The sequence below is a fragment of the Anabrus simplex genome, chromosome X (genome assembly GCF_040414725.1).
Source record: "Anabrus simplex isolate iqAnaSimp1 chromosome X, ASM4041472v1, whole genome shotgun sequence".
NCBI classification, from domain to species: Eukaryota; Metazoa; Arthropoda; class Insecta; order Orthoptera; family Tettigoniidae; genus Anabrus; species Anabrus simplex.
This window is the reverse complement of record NC_090279.1, coordinates 600,198-620,010: the sequence shown is the minus strand read 5'-3', so window position 1 is coordinate 620,010 and position 19,813 is coordinate 600,198. Positions and strand designations below refer to the sequence as shown.

The following is a 19,813-nucleotide window of genomic DNA, read 5'->3' as shown; positions in this document are numbered from 1 at the left end:
ACCTAAAACCGTCCCTGAATTAGAGGCAATGGCTCTGTCGGCCGAAGGAGTAAGGTACACCGATACGTTACGAGTCTCCAAGGAGCCCCCTCCGTCTTCTAACATTTCTCAGCCACCACATCGCCGAACTTTTCCCACTCGCAAGTGTTAGCCATGTGGATCAAATGAACATCTTCGAAACAAATGCCCCTCGATAAAAGCTAGTGCGACTAGGAACGGAGCAGATCCATCTCAAGGTTGCTTTAAATGCGGCTCATTTGTTCACCTTGACGAGAATCGCACCAAGATTAACAGCACACCATCTTGTTCGACTTCTGGTGCCGCCTCCAAAAATCCAAGTGATGGGAAGTGACTAGCGTCCTTGGCGGTGTCACAATGTTCACCTTCTCGAGGCTCTGGCCCCGTGAAATCAAGTAATAATTCAGTTACGTGTGAAATTTCTTTTAATTTATCATTTGAAAGCCCTAGGGAATGCCTCAGAATTGCGGCAGAGATCCCAAGACTCGTGCCATTTCCAAATATTGAAGTAAATAATGAACCAGTCACGACTCTGTTAGACTCAGAAAGTGTGAGTTCATAAATTTCTGAAGAGTGGGATTCTAAATTAGAAACATGAATATTGTTCCAACTTCTGTTAAGTGTGTTTCCGCTAACTCCTCTCCATTAGAAATTTAAGGTTTCATTTTTGCTAAAGTTCGTATTCCAAAGTTTACCTGGAAAGTTAAGCTGTTTGTAGCTAAATAATTGTCTTGTCCTCTAATATTAGGGGCCGACTTCATGTCTAATACTTGTCTCGTGCTCGAGATTCAGAGTAAAGCGTGCATCTTCAAACTAGCTAGTAACTGCTATATTCCCCTATTGAAATATAATTCTGTATCATGTTCACCTATTCCGCCTATCTAGAGTGAGATGTCATTAGATCTTAGGAAGCTACCTGAGGAGCAGGCTGAAAGTATTAGAAGGTTGTGTCAGTCCTTTCCTGGTGTATTTTCTGATATCCATGGCGTTAGTGACCTTATTGAATATAAGACTGATCTAACAGATTCTGTTCCAGTTAGGTTTCCGCTTTATAGGCTGTCCCCACTCATCAGGAAATCATCGATCAGATGTTAAGGGACGGTATTATCAGACCTTCAAAGTCGGCGTATTCATTGCCCATTTTTCTTGAGCCGAAACCCCAAGCAAGCTTCAGGCCTCTTATTGATTACAGGATTTTTGAACCGTAAGGTGGTTTTACAATCTGTGCTCCTTCCTGATCTTCACTCTTGTTTTCCTGGTTTCGAAAGGCCACGTTCTTTACCATCCTTGATCTTAATCAGGTATATAACTAGATACATCCAGCAGAAAAATCAGAACATCTAACGGCTTTCGCTACGGATTGGAACTTGTATGAATATAACCGCGTGCCCTTCGGGCTCCACACGGATGCAGCTGTCCTTACTATACTGCTAGATAGGGTCTTCTCTGATACAAAATTCGAATATCTGTACCACTACCTCGATTATGTCGTCGTGTTTTCAGAGACCTTCGAAGAATAGTTAGATCATCTGAAGCAAGTCCTCAATCGCCTTCGGAAGGCTGAGTTGACTGTTAAACTATCTTAGGTAGCTTTTGCTAAGCCTTTGTATTGTTCTTAGGGCATATTGTGTCGCCCGATGGTGTTTCTATGGATCATTCCAGAACACACGCTATCGGTGATGTCAAGCCTCCTAAGGACATCAAAGGCATTGCCAGGTTCATAGGCAAGGTGAATTTTTTCAGAATGTTCAGTCCTAACTTCGCTAATAGGGCGGCGCCCCTGAAACTACTACGGAGGAAAGGCGTCAAATATGAATGGGGGCCGTCACAGCAAGCCGCTCTTGAAGACCTGATATTAGCTCCTTGTAACGCCCCTGTATTAGCCATGCCAGATTTCTCTAAGAAATTCATAGTCCAAACAGATGTCCCTTCATCTGCTGTTCCCGCTGTCCTTCTTCAGGAAGCGGAATTCGGAAGGCGGCCCATCGCCTATACGTCTAGGACCTTATCGGCTCCAGAAGCTAAATATTTTATCTATGAACTTGAGTGTTTGGCAGTATTGTTTGCCCTGGAGAAGTTCCGCCTTTATCTGGAACATGTCAGATTTGAATTACAGGCGGACAATCAAGCATAAAAATGCGTATTAGCTAGGTCTCGTCATACAGGACGTATTACCCGTTGGGCTATCAGGATTTCTGCATTCCAATTTGATGTAAGATACATTAGGGGGTCAGAGAATACAGATGCTGATGGACTAAGCCACATGTTTTCCAATGAGGTTGGAAGGGGTGAACGGGAAGATAGCTCTAGTCTTCCCACGCCCATACCTTCATGTATTAGTGCTATTCTGACTGATGCCCGTATGTTATTTCGGGATATTGAGAAGTATCAACGTGGAGATACAGTGCTGTCTCCCATTATGGAAACACTTTCTTCTGGGTAACAGGTTTGTCCCTTACATATTGAGGAACGGGCTTTTGTGTTGCCCTTCGAGGCACGATCACAAGATGAAAGTAGTATTTCCAGCCGTGCTTGTACCATGGTCTTCAAATATTATCATGAGACATTTAGGCTCCTTCAAAACTCGGGAAAAGATCAGAGAGATGTTTATTTGTAAGAGTATGGGCGGTGAAATTAGGGTAATGGTTAATGCTTGTAAATCTTGCTTGCTTAGCCAATAAGCTAGGGCTATTGTCATCGCATCAAGCAGCTCACCCCATAGAGCGTCTATATATAGACTACGTCGGAACGGAAGGGGAACGGAAATAAATTCGTTCTGGTGTGCGTAGATGGCTTCACTAGATTTTCATGGTTGTTTTCGACTATGATGGCAACCGCTCAGTCAACTATTTCTTGTCATAATATTATCTTTGCTTCTTTTGGTCCCTGTCAATATACTTTTTCCGATAATGCTAAGGCATTCACATCTAACTTATTCCAAAAAGTCTGTTTCGACCTGTCTATTTCACATGTAACAACTTCTGCTTTTTACCCTTAACCATCTCTGGCTGAGCGGGTCAATCGTAACCTTCGATCGGCATTGATCCCTTTTCATCATGAAGATCATTCCAGGTGGGACATTTTTCTGCATTGGTTAGCTTTTGCTTTAAATTCGGCTGTTCATGAGTCACACAAGTTTACCCCTGCCTCACACATGTTTCAATTTTTTCCCAACACGCCGCTTCAGGCAGCTTGTATACAGCACCTACTAAGCATTTCACAGTAGAGACTTGTACGTCTATGAACATGTACTCAGGTTTTTGCTCATACTGTTGAGGCGACTGACAGATAAATTGAGGTTACTAGCGCAAAGGGACAAAAGCACAGACCCCAACTCCCCCCTTTGCCAAGTCTGTCATTCCTCAGAAGACAGTAGCCAGATAATTCCAGATTTTTAGCCTGATGTTTGAATTTCCATCAACTTTCACTTCATAAGATTATATCAAAGGACAGTGGTATGAAAATTGCTTTTAGTTCATCTATACAAGTTTGAGAAACTAAACTCTTGGCACTAAGGTGACATAAGTGAAGTGTGCTTTTATGTCTACTTAGGGCTGACTGGAGAATGTGTGTTGTAGCTTCAAGGAGGGGGAGATTAGGGTGAATGGACTAGCAGGTAGACAGGTTGATGTGATGGGTGGGGAAGGGGAAGTGTAGCAAAGGAAAATATTACTAGGGTCAGAGGGATTACGGCTGTTTGTGGTATGCATTGCCAATTGCTAAATTGAAACTAACTAAAACACACCATGTGACTACATCCTATTAATGGTCAGCAATTAACATATTTTAGGTAATTAAATTGTCAGTAATAATAGTGATAACATGCAACAGCAGATTAGGCACACAGAATACTCAAGTAGGAGCTTATTCTATGTAGTGTTGACGTTAGAGCTATGTACACATAATATGGAGGCCTGACTTAAAAGAGAACCAGTTAGGAAAATTTCATTAAAGCGTAAGTACATCGACAGGTGGTAGGATAAGAAGACAGATTAAGTGAATAGATATTTAGATAGATAGATAAATAAATACGGTAAATGAATAGGTAGATAGATAGATAGACAAATTTACTTGAAAAAAAAAACGCTAGCTCCTCAGCTGTGACTTACAGTAAAGGATGGGAGTGGACTCACATTGTCGAGTGATCAAATAGCACTGCAAGAGAAGCTTATGCCATAGGAAGTTCCTTTAACTGGAACACTTTTAATTTCATCCCGTCAGCCTTCTTGATTATGATGCCTCCTGAGTCAATCCAAGTGTTTCTAAAACCAAAACACTGGATTGCTGTCATCATGATGGACATTCTGGTAGCTGTAAGATCTTCACAGATTGTTGTGGATGAGCCTTTCAGTTTCTTTTTCCTAGTGAAGACATTCTGCCGTGAGCAATAAGACACAAATTTGAATAGGATAGGTCTTGTTTTCCATGGTGATCAAGGAGCTAGTCTGTGACACCTCTCAATATCATTAAGTGTAACATATGCACCTATTGCTTTGCACATGCTGAGCACTAGTTCATCTCAGTTTTCATTCAAACATTCGGGGATACCAAAAATTCTTACATTATTTCTCCTGCTGTATTGCTCAAATGAATCACATTTTGAGTCCATATCCTCCTTCAGTTTGTGGATTTCCACCTCCTTCTTATCAAGTTTTTCAGTTAACTCTGAAAATGCTTTGATATTAAATTTTAAACGTTTTTCAAGTTCTCTTATAACCACTTCTGTTATGCAGGTCAAAATGGCCTGCACAATTTTTGCAAGGAAGCTGTCCGAGTAATAGAAGTCGTCCAGCGCGCACTTCACGAGGTGGTCTATGTTGGCATTAATGGTAGAGGCTGGGCTTCCAAGTCTGTAGTTTCGGCGGCCCATTTTCTTTACAATGCAAATTTGGAAGAAAAAGAACATCAATACCGACAAAATGTGTTGGTATATCGATTCATAAATACAAACGTAACACTTCCGCAAGTTTTTATCACTTCCACTGCTGTATAACACCCTCAAATCACTTGATTACTGAGGAGCCTCATTCATATCCATCACAAAACATTTCATCAGATAGGGTAGAAACGCAACATGGCGTGGTCCAAACGGTGTCACGATGCATTACACATTTTCACAAGGTTTACCTACAACAGCACATTTAATAATTGTAATAATAATAATAATCATCATAATAATAATAATCATAATAATAATAATAATAATAATAATAATAATAATAATAATAATAATAATAATAATAGCAATGAGCACTCGAATGAGTATTAAGTTCAAGTGATTTTCACACTTACCTGCATTCAGTCAGTGTTTTTTGTCCCTTTTTACATTTTACGAGGTAATGACACGTCATTACATAGTAAACAAACAGAGCCATCTGTTGGGTTGTGGAATTTTGTCTATATGCATATTTCATTGCAGAAACCATATATTTAAGCGATTAGAAAGCTGAAAACACAATATAGGCCTCTCCATTCACCAACAACACAGAATGTGCAATAGTAAGCAAATCAAAACATTGAAAATTGGATCAACTGATCATAGTGCTATAGGCTATCCATATAGCTACTGAAGCTATTGGTTACTTCACATTCAAGATCACACTTGGTTTTGTTAATGTTTATTCAGTTTTCTTTACAATTTATTCCTGGCATAAAAGACATACCCAAGATCAGTGTTATAAAAATTAAAATATGTGCTTCTATTAAGGGATAAATAAGGTATGTCCATTTTATCTGGCCGAAGAACGAATTTCCAGATTTTTTCTCAATTCCCTGACATTTCCCACTATTAATCGAATTCTCTGACATTCCCTGATTTGCGGTTTTCCATACAGGTGGACACCCTGTTAAAGCCATATTTGTACGGGGAGGCCACTCTCTTCTTATTTTTGTTGAAGTGAAAAAAGATTCATGACTGTGTGTTGCTGTGTATGTTTTTACTACGTGATGTGATAGCCTCCATTTTTCCAATTAGTCACATGGAGACGCTCGTGCTTGAAGTTGGCTACAGCTTCATTGTTGAAATCGACTATTGAGGGATGTGTAGTGAACAATCAGTAATGAGAGGAGGGTAGAACGATATTTAAGATCAGAGAAAAAGGGTTAAATTTTGTGAAAAACACTGTGTATACATTTACCTACACCGTCGACCATTCAGGTGTGAACTAGTTGCCTATGCAGCATCAGAACTAATGACACTTGCACTTCTTGTATTGTATCTGTGTGGTACTGAGGGAAGGAGGTGTGGTGGAGGAGAGGAGAAGGGCAGAGCATTGAGCTTATGCGCTGTTGGCTGTAGGCTGAACATTTACAGCGATATTGGCACAAACTTCTTTGGAGTAGGTAAAGAAATCAAGGCCTCTCTGTAAAACAACCCTCAGAAAACCAACTCTTCACACAACTGCAGGCATGGGACTAAGTTTCCTCCTTTTTTAACACGTGGTACTCTACGTAACACTTTGACTAGAGTAATCAGGATCGTGATTTTAATCCCTTAGGCATGAGATCACCGCTGAAAATGCACATGCAATGGATGAAAGATGTCCCCTTAAATTAGTATGATAAGATGAAATTCTTAATTTTAAGAACCCAATGTGTATTGAATACGAGTATTGCAATAAACTTTTGTAACCTCGTTGAATTAATGTACATTTCAATATGGACCAGTCATGAGATTTGTAACATATAATTATCAGAGAATGTTGTAAACAACCCACGGAGTGAAAATTAAAGTCCACCGTTTGTATCGGAGTTGAACCCTTTATACAAATATTATATTAATATTGTGCAGGAAACTAACAACTCATATAAAGACTATTAATCCAATCATAGATCAAGAAGGCCATCTTCTTGTCAGTGGATGACTGCGCAATACTCCAATACTAGTGGCTGGAAACATTAGAAATTCTGTATCACCTCACAAATATAATTATGATGGCAGAACACCTTGGACTACTTCATCCTGGCACTCAACACTCTGAGAGATAAGTTTAGGATCTCTTCAGAAAGGGGAACAGAAAGAAGCCACACTCATACACATCTCAGGTGTTACATCGTGTCATACTAATTTATGTTTCGCCCATTGCATACGCATCATCAGCCGTGATCTCACGCCTGGCGGAATAAAAATCAGGACAGTGATTACTCTAATCTAAGTGTTACACAGAGGAATAATTAATGAGAAATACACAAATGGTGCCTTTAAACCCGACATACCCATTCCTTAAAACTAGAACAGACTATGCTGGCCCAATTCTGATAAAAAAATTGTGTGAAATCGAACAAGACCAGACTGCTAGTTACCAAGGCTCTCTAATTAGACATGATATCTGATCTCACCACAACAACATTTCTCTCCGCACTTTATCAACTTAGTTCTCATAAAGGTCAACCCCTGAACATTTACAGCAATAATGGCACAAACTTCTACGGAGCAGCTACAGAAATGAAGGTCTTCCTGTAAAATAACTCTCAGAAAACCAACTCTTCGCACAACAGCAGGCATGGGACTGATGTGGCATTTCATCCCTCCTGCAACACCACACTTTGGTGGAATCTAGGAAGCAGCTGTCAAGAGTCTGATTTAACGCCCCAGACAAGTGATGAATTCTTATCACTTCACCAACAAAGAATGTACCATTCTTGAAACACATACATCCTCTCACCAAAGCTAAATGATGAACCTTTTGACACTTCTTACCTACCTACAACCTATTGCCTTAAAGGAGAGCCAATTACTACACTCTCTGCTCATGATTAAACTTCCTCTCTCATCAAAACCTTGCCCAAAGGGCTATATTTTCAGCAGCTAACCCAGAACTCCTGGATGAGATGGTGAAATGAATATCTCAATAAATGGGCAATGAAATACCCCATAGCAACATAGTCGTAGTGAAAGAAGATGACACGCATGCTGTGAAGTGGACAATGACAGTGATCATATGTGCATCCTGGTAATGATGAATTCATTCATGTAACGAATGTTCCGGTGAGTAATGATGAACTTACAAGGCCAATTCACAAACACTATCCCTTACGAAGTATGAAACAGATAGGCAAGATAACTCTTTAATGACTTATTTACTCATTGCATGTTTAAGTAATATTGTTCCGAGATTATCTGTGGAACTCAGAGAGGTGAAAGAAGGTGTCAGCATGAATGGGTCTATCTACGATATCAAATATTAATTTAAACTTTAAAACAAAGGTTATATTTCTTTTCAGATCTCAAATTTAACAAAATTCTTCACTAGGTCAAAGAACAAAATGTCTGGTACAAAATGGCAAACAAGAATAGAAATCCAAGGGTTGGAAATTACAAGTTTTGAGCTTCCAACTCCAATTTACAAGTTTACAACGTCACAAATGTTGTGTTTGTTTAGATAACGAGAGATATCTCCCAAGACACAGTTCAAGAGCACCTTGCTCCAAAGGTTACACATATGGCCTTCCAAAGGCCCCACTCAAAATTGCACCAATACCAGGCAAGAGTTTACATGCTCTTTAAATTCAACCAAGGAGGCTGTGCTCCCAGTTCCTTACAGTCTACTCAAGGAAACATTACACAAAACCTTACAATTTCTGGCATCTCTAGGCACAACCTACAATTCCTTTACACAGCGGAATCTAGTACCCATACTACTGGGCCTTCATGGACGAGAACAACAGGTTATGATACTGGTCCAAACTCAAAATGTATGCAATCGTAAACATGCAATCCTTGAAAATCAAGTTTTGAAACCCTACTTGGGCTTGTGGCCCGATGATGCAGAGGCTAATTCTACACAACTGAGGTGACTCGAAAGAGAAGTTAATGAGTGATTTACAGGAGAAAAAGATTACAAAATTGTAGTCAGCTCAAGATAAACTGAAGGGAAATTCGAAAGGGTAACACACTCTCTATCCCCAATTTACAGTTTAAGTCTGTATGAAATTTTACATTACCAGAATGAAAGCTTACATTTTGAAAACAGATGGTTGCATAGTTAAACATTAGAAGCTTCCCCTCCTGTAAGTTTGCGGGGATAGCTAGTGGCCATTACCTGGGCTAACGTTCAGCCTGCCAAAGAATTAGCCACCCCGCCTCCTGTCATAACACACACACTCAGAAATTTGATGAGAACAAGACAAGGTAACTAGAAAAATCCGTGGCTTTCATACTCTAGGGGAGGGTTCGAGAAGGCTCTGGGCAAACTCCGACCACACCCTCTCATTTTATTTGATACTCAAAAAGTTACAAGAAGCTTATGATTGCCTGAAAAATAAATACAGAAAATTTGTGATTGGCCAGACTTCATTTATTTTTTTTATTTTTTTTGCTATTTGCTTTACGTCGCACCGACACAGATAGGTCTTATGGCGATGATGGGACGGGAAAGGGCTAGGAGTGGGAAGGAAGCGGCCGTGGCCTTAATTAAGGTACAGCCCCAGCATTTGCCTGGTGTGAAAATGGGAAACCACGGAAAACCATTTTCAGGGCAGCCGACAGTGGGGTTCGAACCTACTATCTCCCGAATACTGGATACTGCCCGCACTTAAGCGACTGCAGCTATCGAGCTCGGTAGGCCAGACTTCAAAGCTGGCAGGATGAGAAGGAAGTGTTGCAAAACACTGAAGTATCAAAATAAATGAAAGTAAATTTAGTTGAAAACACTTAGAAACCCAAAACTTCTTTAAATCAGTAATTATTCCACCTTGCACCAGAGTGCATGACCGTAGCTTTTTGTGGGGACATCTATGGAGAAAAATTCAACCTTTTTGATGTACACCAAAACAAAACAAAGGAATCCAGTCAGTTTAGGAAACGTTAAAATAACATATTACTCAGTTATTCAGTAGTGACATCTTCTGATCAATGACCCAACTTTATGCATTAGCAGTTTCAAGTTTTGTTCGACAGATAGTGTTCCCTATGGCGTTTCTTTTCAATGCGCGGGTTGAGGTGCACCTCCCGGTACAAATATTATAAGTCACAATGGACTAGTACCATCACAGACCACATTAGGGAGAAAAAGAATATTTTTCACTTGTCACGAGATGGCTACAATGTGTGTAGTATACAAGTGAACAAACACAGTAAACAAGCATATCACCTGCAATTTGTATCAATAAATTACTGTATTATTTAGAAAACAATAATTAATATAATCAATAACATAACAAAGGTGTTTCATTTGGAAACAACTAGTAAAATATCCTGTAACAGTAACAAAAGAATGTATCTTTCAGCTACTTTTTGTTCAAACCTAATTAACGAATTGAAAAGTATTAGTAGGAATGATACCAGCCACCAAATGACATAGAGTAGAGGTCTTTGGAATAATCCTAACTGCTGCACAATTCATAACACAAGATAGTGGAAAAACTTGAAAGAAAAGTGAAAACTAGGTATGTAAACAGTCATCTCATAAGAAAGTATATTATCAGTAGGACTATCAATCATGTGCACTAAAAAGATGTAACAAACCCCGGTATCTGTTGAGCCATTAACGACCCATTTCCATTATCAGATGATGACTTATCAAATTATGTACATTACCTCAAGAGAGTTTTCCTGCGATGACTCTGGCTCGGTTAACTCTGATTTAACTTCTTCTTTCAGAGCTATCACTTCTGATACATGTTCAAAATTTTCCTGTGGAAAATAAGATATATTAGGTATGCTCATAACACACATCTACAATTAGTCACTAACAAATGAGCATGTTAATTCATTAATTTCCAGTATTACAGTTACTTTCAGAATTTCACTAATGTTTAAGGAAGATTTCTACCAGCAGAGGACTGTTATAACCAAAGGCTGTACTGAGAATGGTGTTACTATTCTTGCTCACTCCTTATGTCAGAGAAAGGATGAGACTGAGAACAAAATATAAAATGTGAAACATTATCTAGCCATACCAGAAGATATAATACCAGAGATGGAATTGGGGCTATCTCACACAGAATTTTGCAAGGAAGCAGCCATAGGCATAAACACTAAATTGTATGAACTGTTTTCATATGTTCAATCATATCAATCAAATCATAAAAGTTGTCTGAACCAATTAGAAGCGTTACATTTCTAAATGATTTTTTGTTCTCGGCATAGGGTTTGTTTATAGACAGATCAAAATTACTTGAAATAATGGAATCACATTCTCTACTATGGTTTTGCCGAGATCACAGGGGCTACATAAAACATTAATACAGTTCTGTTTCAAACAGCATTTTTCAATGCTTCCAAGTGTAAAATAAAAAACATATACATGAAAGAAGCAGACTTATCACAGTCATATAAAAGTGAAAGATGTGATGTAGCCCAAGGTCAAAGCAGCTAGAAATGAAATACTTTACTACTATAAGCATGTTATGTAGTGTTCTGTGAGGAGCTAAGGGGATGAGGACACCGTCAGTGGAAAATCAGCAATGTTGGAGTGTACATCTGCAGTTTCAGAAGATCTTTTATGATCTACTACGAGACATTTAAATTTCACTCTTGGATTCATAAAACCTTGTCAGCATTAAAGGGGGGAGGGACTGTGATTAAAAGCTTATATTCTAATGTAACTTAAGTAACTAATAAAAGTGAATTAAAGTATCAAGTTCTAGAATATACCAAATTATTACATTCAATACAGAAGAGAACAGTAGCTGAACTAAGGAATGGACGAAAAGGATGCACAAAATGGACAAGGAAATAATGACAAAGAGGAAAGAAAAAAATCTGTTTAATGTGCCTTAAGTCCTTAAAGTGTCAGAGCCCACTAAGAAAGGGCACAGAAAAGAAATTATTCTCAGAATTCATACATTCTAGAGCCCTTAGACATGGTTCTCTACTGTATATATCATAGAATCTGACCTGTATTTGAGGAATAAAATGAGCTAATCACTATTCTGTCTTTCTAGAATAATTCAACATCTGAGCATATTACTCATTTTGGGAGAACGTACATTCAGATTTTGAGCTATTTCATCCCTCGTATGCCATAGGCAAATCTGCTCGTTCCTTAAAAAACATAATATCTTTCAGCACATTGTGGATGTGAGGGTAAACCAGAATAAACACACCAGCGTTAACATTTCGTTTAGCAGACTGGTGTATCCAGGCTCAAAAACAGTACTGAAAATTAGTGTTTTAACTTCTACACTAATTATGGTAGGAGTAATAATTTTCAACATGTGATGCTAATGATGGTGCAGTAGTAGGGGGATATTAGTTTTTAAAAAGTAAGATCAGCCAACCATCATCTATTATAATCAAAGGGGAAAAATAAGGAAGGTGCAACACCTAAACCAAAGTAATTACAATACTGACAGTAAAAAGTACAGACTAATCCAAGCCTAACCTTAAGTTCCTAAGAGTTGGCAGCTTTGTGTAGCGCGTAGTGGTGTATTCCCAGACAAATAAGCAAAACAAAGTTGTACTACGCATAGATGCTCATTCAGCAATTGGTGACTGCTGGTGTTAATACTGAGGAAGCACATAGAAAATTATGCCCCTGCCAAACTTATTCAGCTATTAAGGGTTAATTCCTGACCTCTATAAAGTTATCTGGAATGAAACTTACAAGTGATGCAGTTGATTTTCCTTCAAACCAGGCTGGTTCCTCTTTGATCTTTGCTTCTAGGTCCATTTTGCACCGCAAACTGAAGTAGTTAGATGGTACTGCGAAGGTTGATTACTTCCACTGACCTTACACTGAAATATAAGCCAGAAAAATATATTACCTATGTCATTGATACTTATGGGGTTTGTTAACAGACTAAGCAACAAGCTTGTAATTTTACATGACCATCAATATTATGATAATACCAAAAAACCCAAAATTTTACATGACTGTTGATATTGTGATCATACCTATAGGACCTCAAGTTTTCTATGACTAATACTTCGATCATAGCGAAGGACCTGCAGTTTTGCATGATTTCTAAAACAGTGATCACTTCCATAATATAATTTAACTTATCTGTCGATATCAAGATCATAGTCATAGGACTCCTAGTATTACATGACACCTTATCCCATATTAATAGCTATACAGTTTTATATGGAACTGAAACCACAAGGTGACCTTTCTTGAAACTTCAGTGACTGTACGGTTTGCATACCACTCTGATCACCCAGTTCCATATACCGGAATCTTCCTACCACTTTTATCCTTTGCAATCAGCTTCAAAACTAACTGAACAAGTTCACAGTTCTTTGAGATATGTTCTATCAAAATTTTCCTTCCCAGGATCAAATTCTCTCAAATCATTCTTCTCTCATTAAGCTTATTCACTATCTCTTTATTTGAGACATGTTCTATCAATCTGATCTTCAAGAACTTTTGATAACACGGCATTTCAAAAGCTTCAACTCTGTTTCACTTGGCACCAGTTATTATCAGTGTTTAACTTCCATATGGTGTCATACTCCTTACTCAGTGTAAAGAATTTTAAAAGTTTTCAATCTGTTGAACCTAAAGAACATGATGGAGAACAGATGGGAATTTAAGCTGGATTCAGTGATGATATTTATCGATATTGAGAAGGCATATATCAGTGTACCATGGCAAGTGGTCTCAGACGCATTGATAAAAAAGAAGGCAGGGAGAGGTGAAGAACCAATTATAAAAGCCATGAACGAAAAGTGAGTAAGTAGTATGAATACTATGAAAGGACAAACAAACTGGTTCAAAGTAGAAACAGGACTTCAAAAAGGATGTGTTTTATCCCCTCCAATCTTCATTACAATCGTGGATGAAATCCATAAGAGTATACTACAAAAATGGGAACCAAGGAGGCAAAGGCCTCACTCTTTGCAGATAAGACAGTAATACGTGGAGAAGATGAAATGGAAGCACAAGAACAAGATAATGCAAGGAATCAGGAGATGGAGGAATATGGAATGAAAATACCTGTGGAAAAGGGTACGATAATAGTGGTGACAAGAGCTAATAGAGAAGGAAGTGGGAATATTGAAGTAATTGGAAGACCATTAGAAGTTGTGGAAAGCTTCAAGTATTCGGGGAGAATAATTGAAGATGATGGATAAATAAAATAAGAAATTGGATAGAGATTTGAACAAGCCAATGAGTTTTAACAATGTGTGAGATGTATAGTCTGTAACCGGGACGTCCAACGAATGCAAGAAAATTTTGCAACCAATGTATTACACACCAATTTTGACATATGAACCAGGCACATGGACAACAAAAAAGCATGATGAACACAGAATGCAAGAGGCCAAGATGAAATTCCTTAGAGAAATAATAGGGAGGGCATAAAGGGATAAAGTCAGAAACATAGAAATGAGGTAGTGAATTTGATTCCCTGAACTGAAAGGCAAGATAAAGACACATAAGCTGAAATGGTATGGACAAATGATGAGAATGGAAGAGGATAGAGTTCCACAGTAAGTATTTACAGAGAAAGTCATAGGAGAAAGACATCGGGGAATGCCCAGAAAGGGGTGAATGGCTACGGTAAGGAGAGTACAGAGAAGAGTGGAGTAAAGGTAGAAAAAAAAAATTGAGGACGGAAAGGAGTGGTGGAGAGAGTAAAACTGAGGAGGTTCTTGATTCACATTTCTACCCAGAAGACTGGAAATGGAAAACGAAGAAAATTCTCTTGAAATAAAGACAAAAATGTATACAACACTGCTATCAGCTCATTTCATTGAACAATGCCACCGACCTTTACTTAAGTGCCTTTTCTTTATTTTTCTATGCATGTCTTGTCTAATGACACAACCGAGTGATGTTTACCAGAGTGCCCCTTGTAGGGAGTTCCATGTCAAATGAGTGGTTTAAATGTTTAGCAGTTTTTATTGTTCCCCAGGTGGCACAAAAATTATCTATGTTGAATACCTCGAGTAGTGCCTATAGCAGTGTTCGCTGGTCACTTTGTTATATTTTACTCTAAATGTAAACATACTGCGCTAACAATGAATACAGTACTAAAATTTCTCCTACAGGTAATTTAAGCTTTGTTCCTGTAGCTAATTGAGTTGATTCTTATGCTTTGCCAGGGAACAGATTTCTATGTAAACACATATCTATTCACAAAACTATGATCAATTGTATTTTGTATATTTCACCGGAGGGGACAATACTTAAGAGTGCCGTGTTTACTTCTTCTGGCCATCACAGGTTATTCTAATAATATGTTACTGAATTTACTTTCAAGCAACTACCTTTTACAGTTTCCACAGCCAGAATTTATTCCTGAAGATTGTTCTTCCATTCCTGCTAGCAGTCTCATGTTGCACTAACAACTCCAAGGGAAAGGGATAAGATTAGGTATACAGCAGCGTTAATTAAGGTTAATTAATGATAAAATGGGGAAATCACGGAAACGTATTTCACGACTGCCGATCCTAGGACTCGACCCCATGCAAACTCACCGTCACTCACCCCTGAAAATCCTTTACACACTAATAAATCAGAGAGGAAGCCAACTGTTACCTAAATCATCACGAATAAATACCGGATATAGCTGCTGTGGGGTAACGATGTGATACAGAAGAATCTCCGTAACAACACTGATATAACAAGATACAGATAACCTAAATGGAAACCTTTCAAGGTTTTGAACCCTACTACCATATATCGTGGCATACAAAGTAAAGAACAACTCAACATTCATAGCATCACTATAAAATTGTACACAAAGGTAAATAACAGAGCAAAATAATAATTAAAATTACACCCTACATATCGCAGTTTCTTAATGAAACTACCATCTGCATTTCTTCATCTGCGTTGTTCTCCAGAAAAAATTCCTCATTCCACAAAATTTAGATATACGATATATTGCCACTACCAGAGTGCGAAATCTGAAAGAAGTGGTGTGGGGGGAGAAGGAACATAGGGCTTAAGTACCGGTACTAATTTTTCAGGCAGTACCTGGTGGGGAGGGGGGTTACAATTCCCCTGTATTTTAATTACCCTCTCCACCCAGAAAAATGTAAATTTGATATCTTTTTGTTTGAATTTTGGTGTTATAACGGGAATGATAAATATTAGAACGTTATTCCAATCAATTGAGAAGTTTAAGAGAGACTGTCGCTATCTTAGGAAAGGCCAGATGAGGTGCGAGTTTCCATGGTTTATTGCTTTTTTAATGGATCTTTCCTCTACCAGGGCTATGTGTTGACTGAACAAGTTTGTCAGTCTGTACCCTGCTCAAGTGAATATTGGCCTATTGATACCTATAGGAAACACACCCAATCCAAGAAGTACAGGAGTGGTGTAAACTCGAGCTACTTATAGCAATGACAAGGGAGGATGGACTTGCCAGCGTAAAACATCAACAATAGGCTGTAGGTGCGGAGTTGTCACTGCTGCGTTGTGTAACTGCTGAAGGTCTGGCAGTCATTTGAATTATTTCTGATGTTTTCATGAATATATGCCCAGTGAAAATCATTAATTTCAGTACTGGTAATAAATTATCAGTTCTACATTTGCCTGTTTATTTTATAATGAAAGGAACCCCCGGACAATTATACTGGGGGGGGGGACATCTAAGATAAAATCATCGGTGGGGGAGACATCCTTCTTCCCCCACCCCCCCCACGGATTTCGCACCCTGGCTAATAGCCTACACACAACTTGCAGGCACTTGCAACGCAAAGGCTGGGAGTTTTCTAAAAAACAAGCTAGTTATATGCGTATTCATTTTTCATGCTTAATTAGAAATAAAATTAAAGAAAATTGATAATATTAAATATTAAAAATATGTAGAATGCTGAAACTGAGAAAGATTAGTATTAACTTCTAATATTCCGAACTCACTTTATAAGCTGTAGAATTGGCTAACACGCGCCTTATATAACAACATACCAGCCACTTCGAAACACAACCAGGTAGAGATGGGGAATCTGATTCTTTTAGAAGAACCGATTCACTAAAATGATTCGTTCATTTGATTCGTTCATTTAATTCGTTCATTCCAATACCGCGTGACGGAGAGCCGAAAGCGAAACCATGGACTCAGATGAACCATTCCGTTATGTTCTTTATAACTGCTACTGCTTTACATGTTTACAGGTTACAAGAAGTGAAATGTTCAAGGTATAATAATAATAATTGATAGCATTTTAACAAGAGTAATATCCTTTTTAGAGGTTGCAGTTGAGAAATGCTACACAACTGTCTGACTAATCCTTTCCAAACTTAAGTAGCTACCATTCGAAACTATACGAGAATCGAATTTGAAATTTATAGTAGATATGAACATTTTTGTGGCCATGTTTCATACGTTACTTCACAAGAACAAGAACGTGAGCGGGAACCTTGAAGTAAACTTAACCTAACATTTCGCAACGAGCTGAAAGTTGAGTGTAGCTTAAAGTTCCGAGAAGTGTGTGACTTGAAACTACGTGATAATTTCTTATTTAAAAAAGTATATTTTTTCCTGTAAGGTTAGGTTAGAGTATTTGACTTGTGGACAGGACTTTTAGTTCAGGTTAAATAAAAAATAACAGAGTCGTTCTTCACAAGTAGTCATTGATTCAAAAATGGTGGATACCCGATTTGGCGATATGAATCAGAACGAACGAGGAACCAAGGAACGAGTTGCGGCTGCCATCTCTCGATTCAGATTTCGATTCACAAACGAGTCGATTCATTTCGCTCACTGAATCATGATTCAATCGTTCAGTGCAATGATTCGTTCATTTTGAATCACTCGTTCAGAATCTCCCCATCTCTACAACCAGGTATTGGAATGTTGTTTAATCACTTAAAACAAACTCTTGAAGAACAAATTTGATTTGTAACAGTCAGTAAAACAGGCTGAATTTAGGAAAGGATGTATTACTAGTGATAACTGCACAGTATGCGACACTTCTTTTCTTGAAATGTGAATGGGCTTGTAATATCACCCAGTTCCAATAATTGTAATAAATCACACTGTAACACGCATATACCGGTACACTAAAATACACAACTGTGGGGAGAGTTGTAGTTTAACATTCCCTATTGTCTTCAACTGTAGGATGGGACACTTACTGGAAAGAGCACTGGCAACACTGGGTGCAATGTTACGCTATGTCTGGCTCGAAGAGGATCTATAAGAGAGGAGTCTGCACGGGTGAAAAAAAAAAACAACAAAAAAAAAACTCGAAAGCAAGGCCATAGGTCTTAACGTACCGTGGACAGTCATGGAAGGAGGGGTCAACTGACTGAACTTTACGATCCAATTCTTCGTACACTAACGGAAATAAAATCTTACTGTTTTTATACATATATATATATGCATTATCATTATAGTGCGCTATGCCTTTCAGCGTTCAATCTGCAAGCCTCTGTGAGTTTACCAAAACGGCCCGTCGCGACAATCCTCTATTTGCAACTAGTGCCGTGGCCTCATTTAGTTCTATACCTCTTATCTTTAAATCGTTAGAATCTCAGTCAACCCACTGTCATCTTGGTCTCCATCTACTGCTCTTACCCTCCATAATATAGACTATTATTCTCCTAGGTAACCTATCCTCCTCCATTCGTCGCATATGTACCCACCACCGAAGATGGTTTACGCGTTCAGCTTCATCCCTCGAGTTCATTCTTAACTTAGAATTTATCTGCTTGTTCCGAGTACTCTCCTGCCATTGTTCTCACCTATTTGTAAAAGTAATGATTCTCGGTATTTTCATGTCTGTTACTTCTAACTCATGAATAAGTTATCCTGAGTCCACCCGGCTCCCGCTCTCGTGAAGAAAATATGGTCTGGAAATACACCGATGTAAAGGCAGTTTCGTCCGGGAGCTGACTTCCTTCTTCCAGAACACTCTTTATCGCAACTGCGAGCTCACTGCATTAGTTTTAATACACAAAATACAGTGGAGACGATACGCAACACTCTGCGAGATATCGAGGGACAGCGATTTGAGCTTCCTCTAGCGGGGTGACCTGAGAGTTACTGATTCTGTCATTAGAGCACGTGTATATGTTTCCGAAGTTTTTTGGCGTTATTTATGCGTTTGCATTAAGTTGACAACCCATATATGCACAACTTTTTTTTCCGTTTTGAATATCTTCCATCTTCACACCAAATGGTCAAATGGATGCAATGATGTTGTAAAAAATGAAAAATAAGTTGTTTCCTATTCCAGTCGTGAGGAAAGTGCCGCCCCATAAATGGGGCGGTGGACATGGGAGGGTACATATAAAGCAAATTACTTTCCCTTTCGACTAGAAGTTTACTACGTTCACACATTCAATTATATCACAAGAAATACAAATACAAAATATAAAACTCGTCAAATAAACAAACAATAGTGTTTCAAGTTAGAGAGATTGTTAAATTATTTCTATTTGTCACCATTATAAACGTAGACACAGAAGAACGTTTGATAGATGTCACTTGCTTTATGTCACTTTACAATGGAACTTCTCAAAGCAATTAGCATGGCAGCCCACATCACATTTTCTACATTTCTTAGTAGTGTTCTTATGGCATTCTGGGTTGGGTTTGATATTATTATATGTCCAACACCATCCAACCGCACTTCATCCTGCACGCGCCGTTTCACAGGTTTCAGAGGTCTACCAATTGCAGGACGATTGGTGTATTTTCCTAGGTTTCTAGTGTTCAGGTTTAGTGGGTATATCAACATGTTGGTGGCAATGTTTTCTTTTTTCGGGGAGGTGATAACATGTAGTTATCACTAGAAATAGCTCAAGATGCAGTCTGTTCATTGTGACTACCTGATGATGTTATTTGGTCAGCACGGCTAGTTGTATCATCCCGAATCTCAGGTACTCCCAATACCACTTCTTCAAATCCATTTTCAGTAACGAGAGTAGCTCGCAGCTCTCCCTCAGCTCAA

At 38.6% G+C, this 19,813-nt stretch overlaps 1 protein-coding gene across 1 annotated transcript in view; it reads right to left on the bottom strand.

Moving 5' to 3' along the window:
• Window positions 1–4,186: 4,186 nt before the first annotated feature.
• LOC137503147 (zinc finger protein ZFP2-like) overlaps window positions 4,187–19,813 on the bottom strand; it is a 57,229-nt gene continuing 41,602 nt past the window's right edge. Inside the window, exon 3 of the mRNA XM_068230621.1 lies at window positions 4,187–4,393. Within this exon, the coding sequence (XP_068086722.1) occupies window positions 4,187–4,393 (207 nt within the window). The remainder of the gene's footprint in view (window positions 4,394–19,813) is intronic.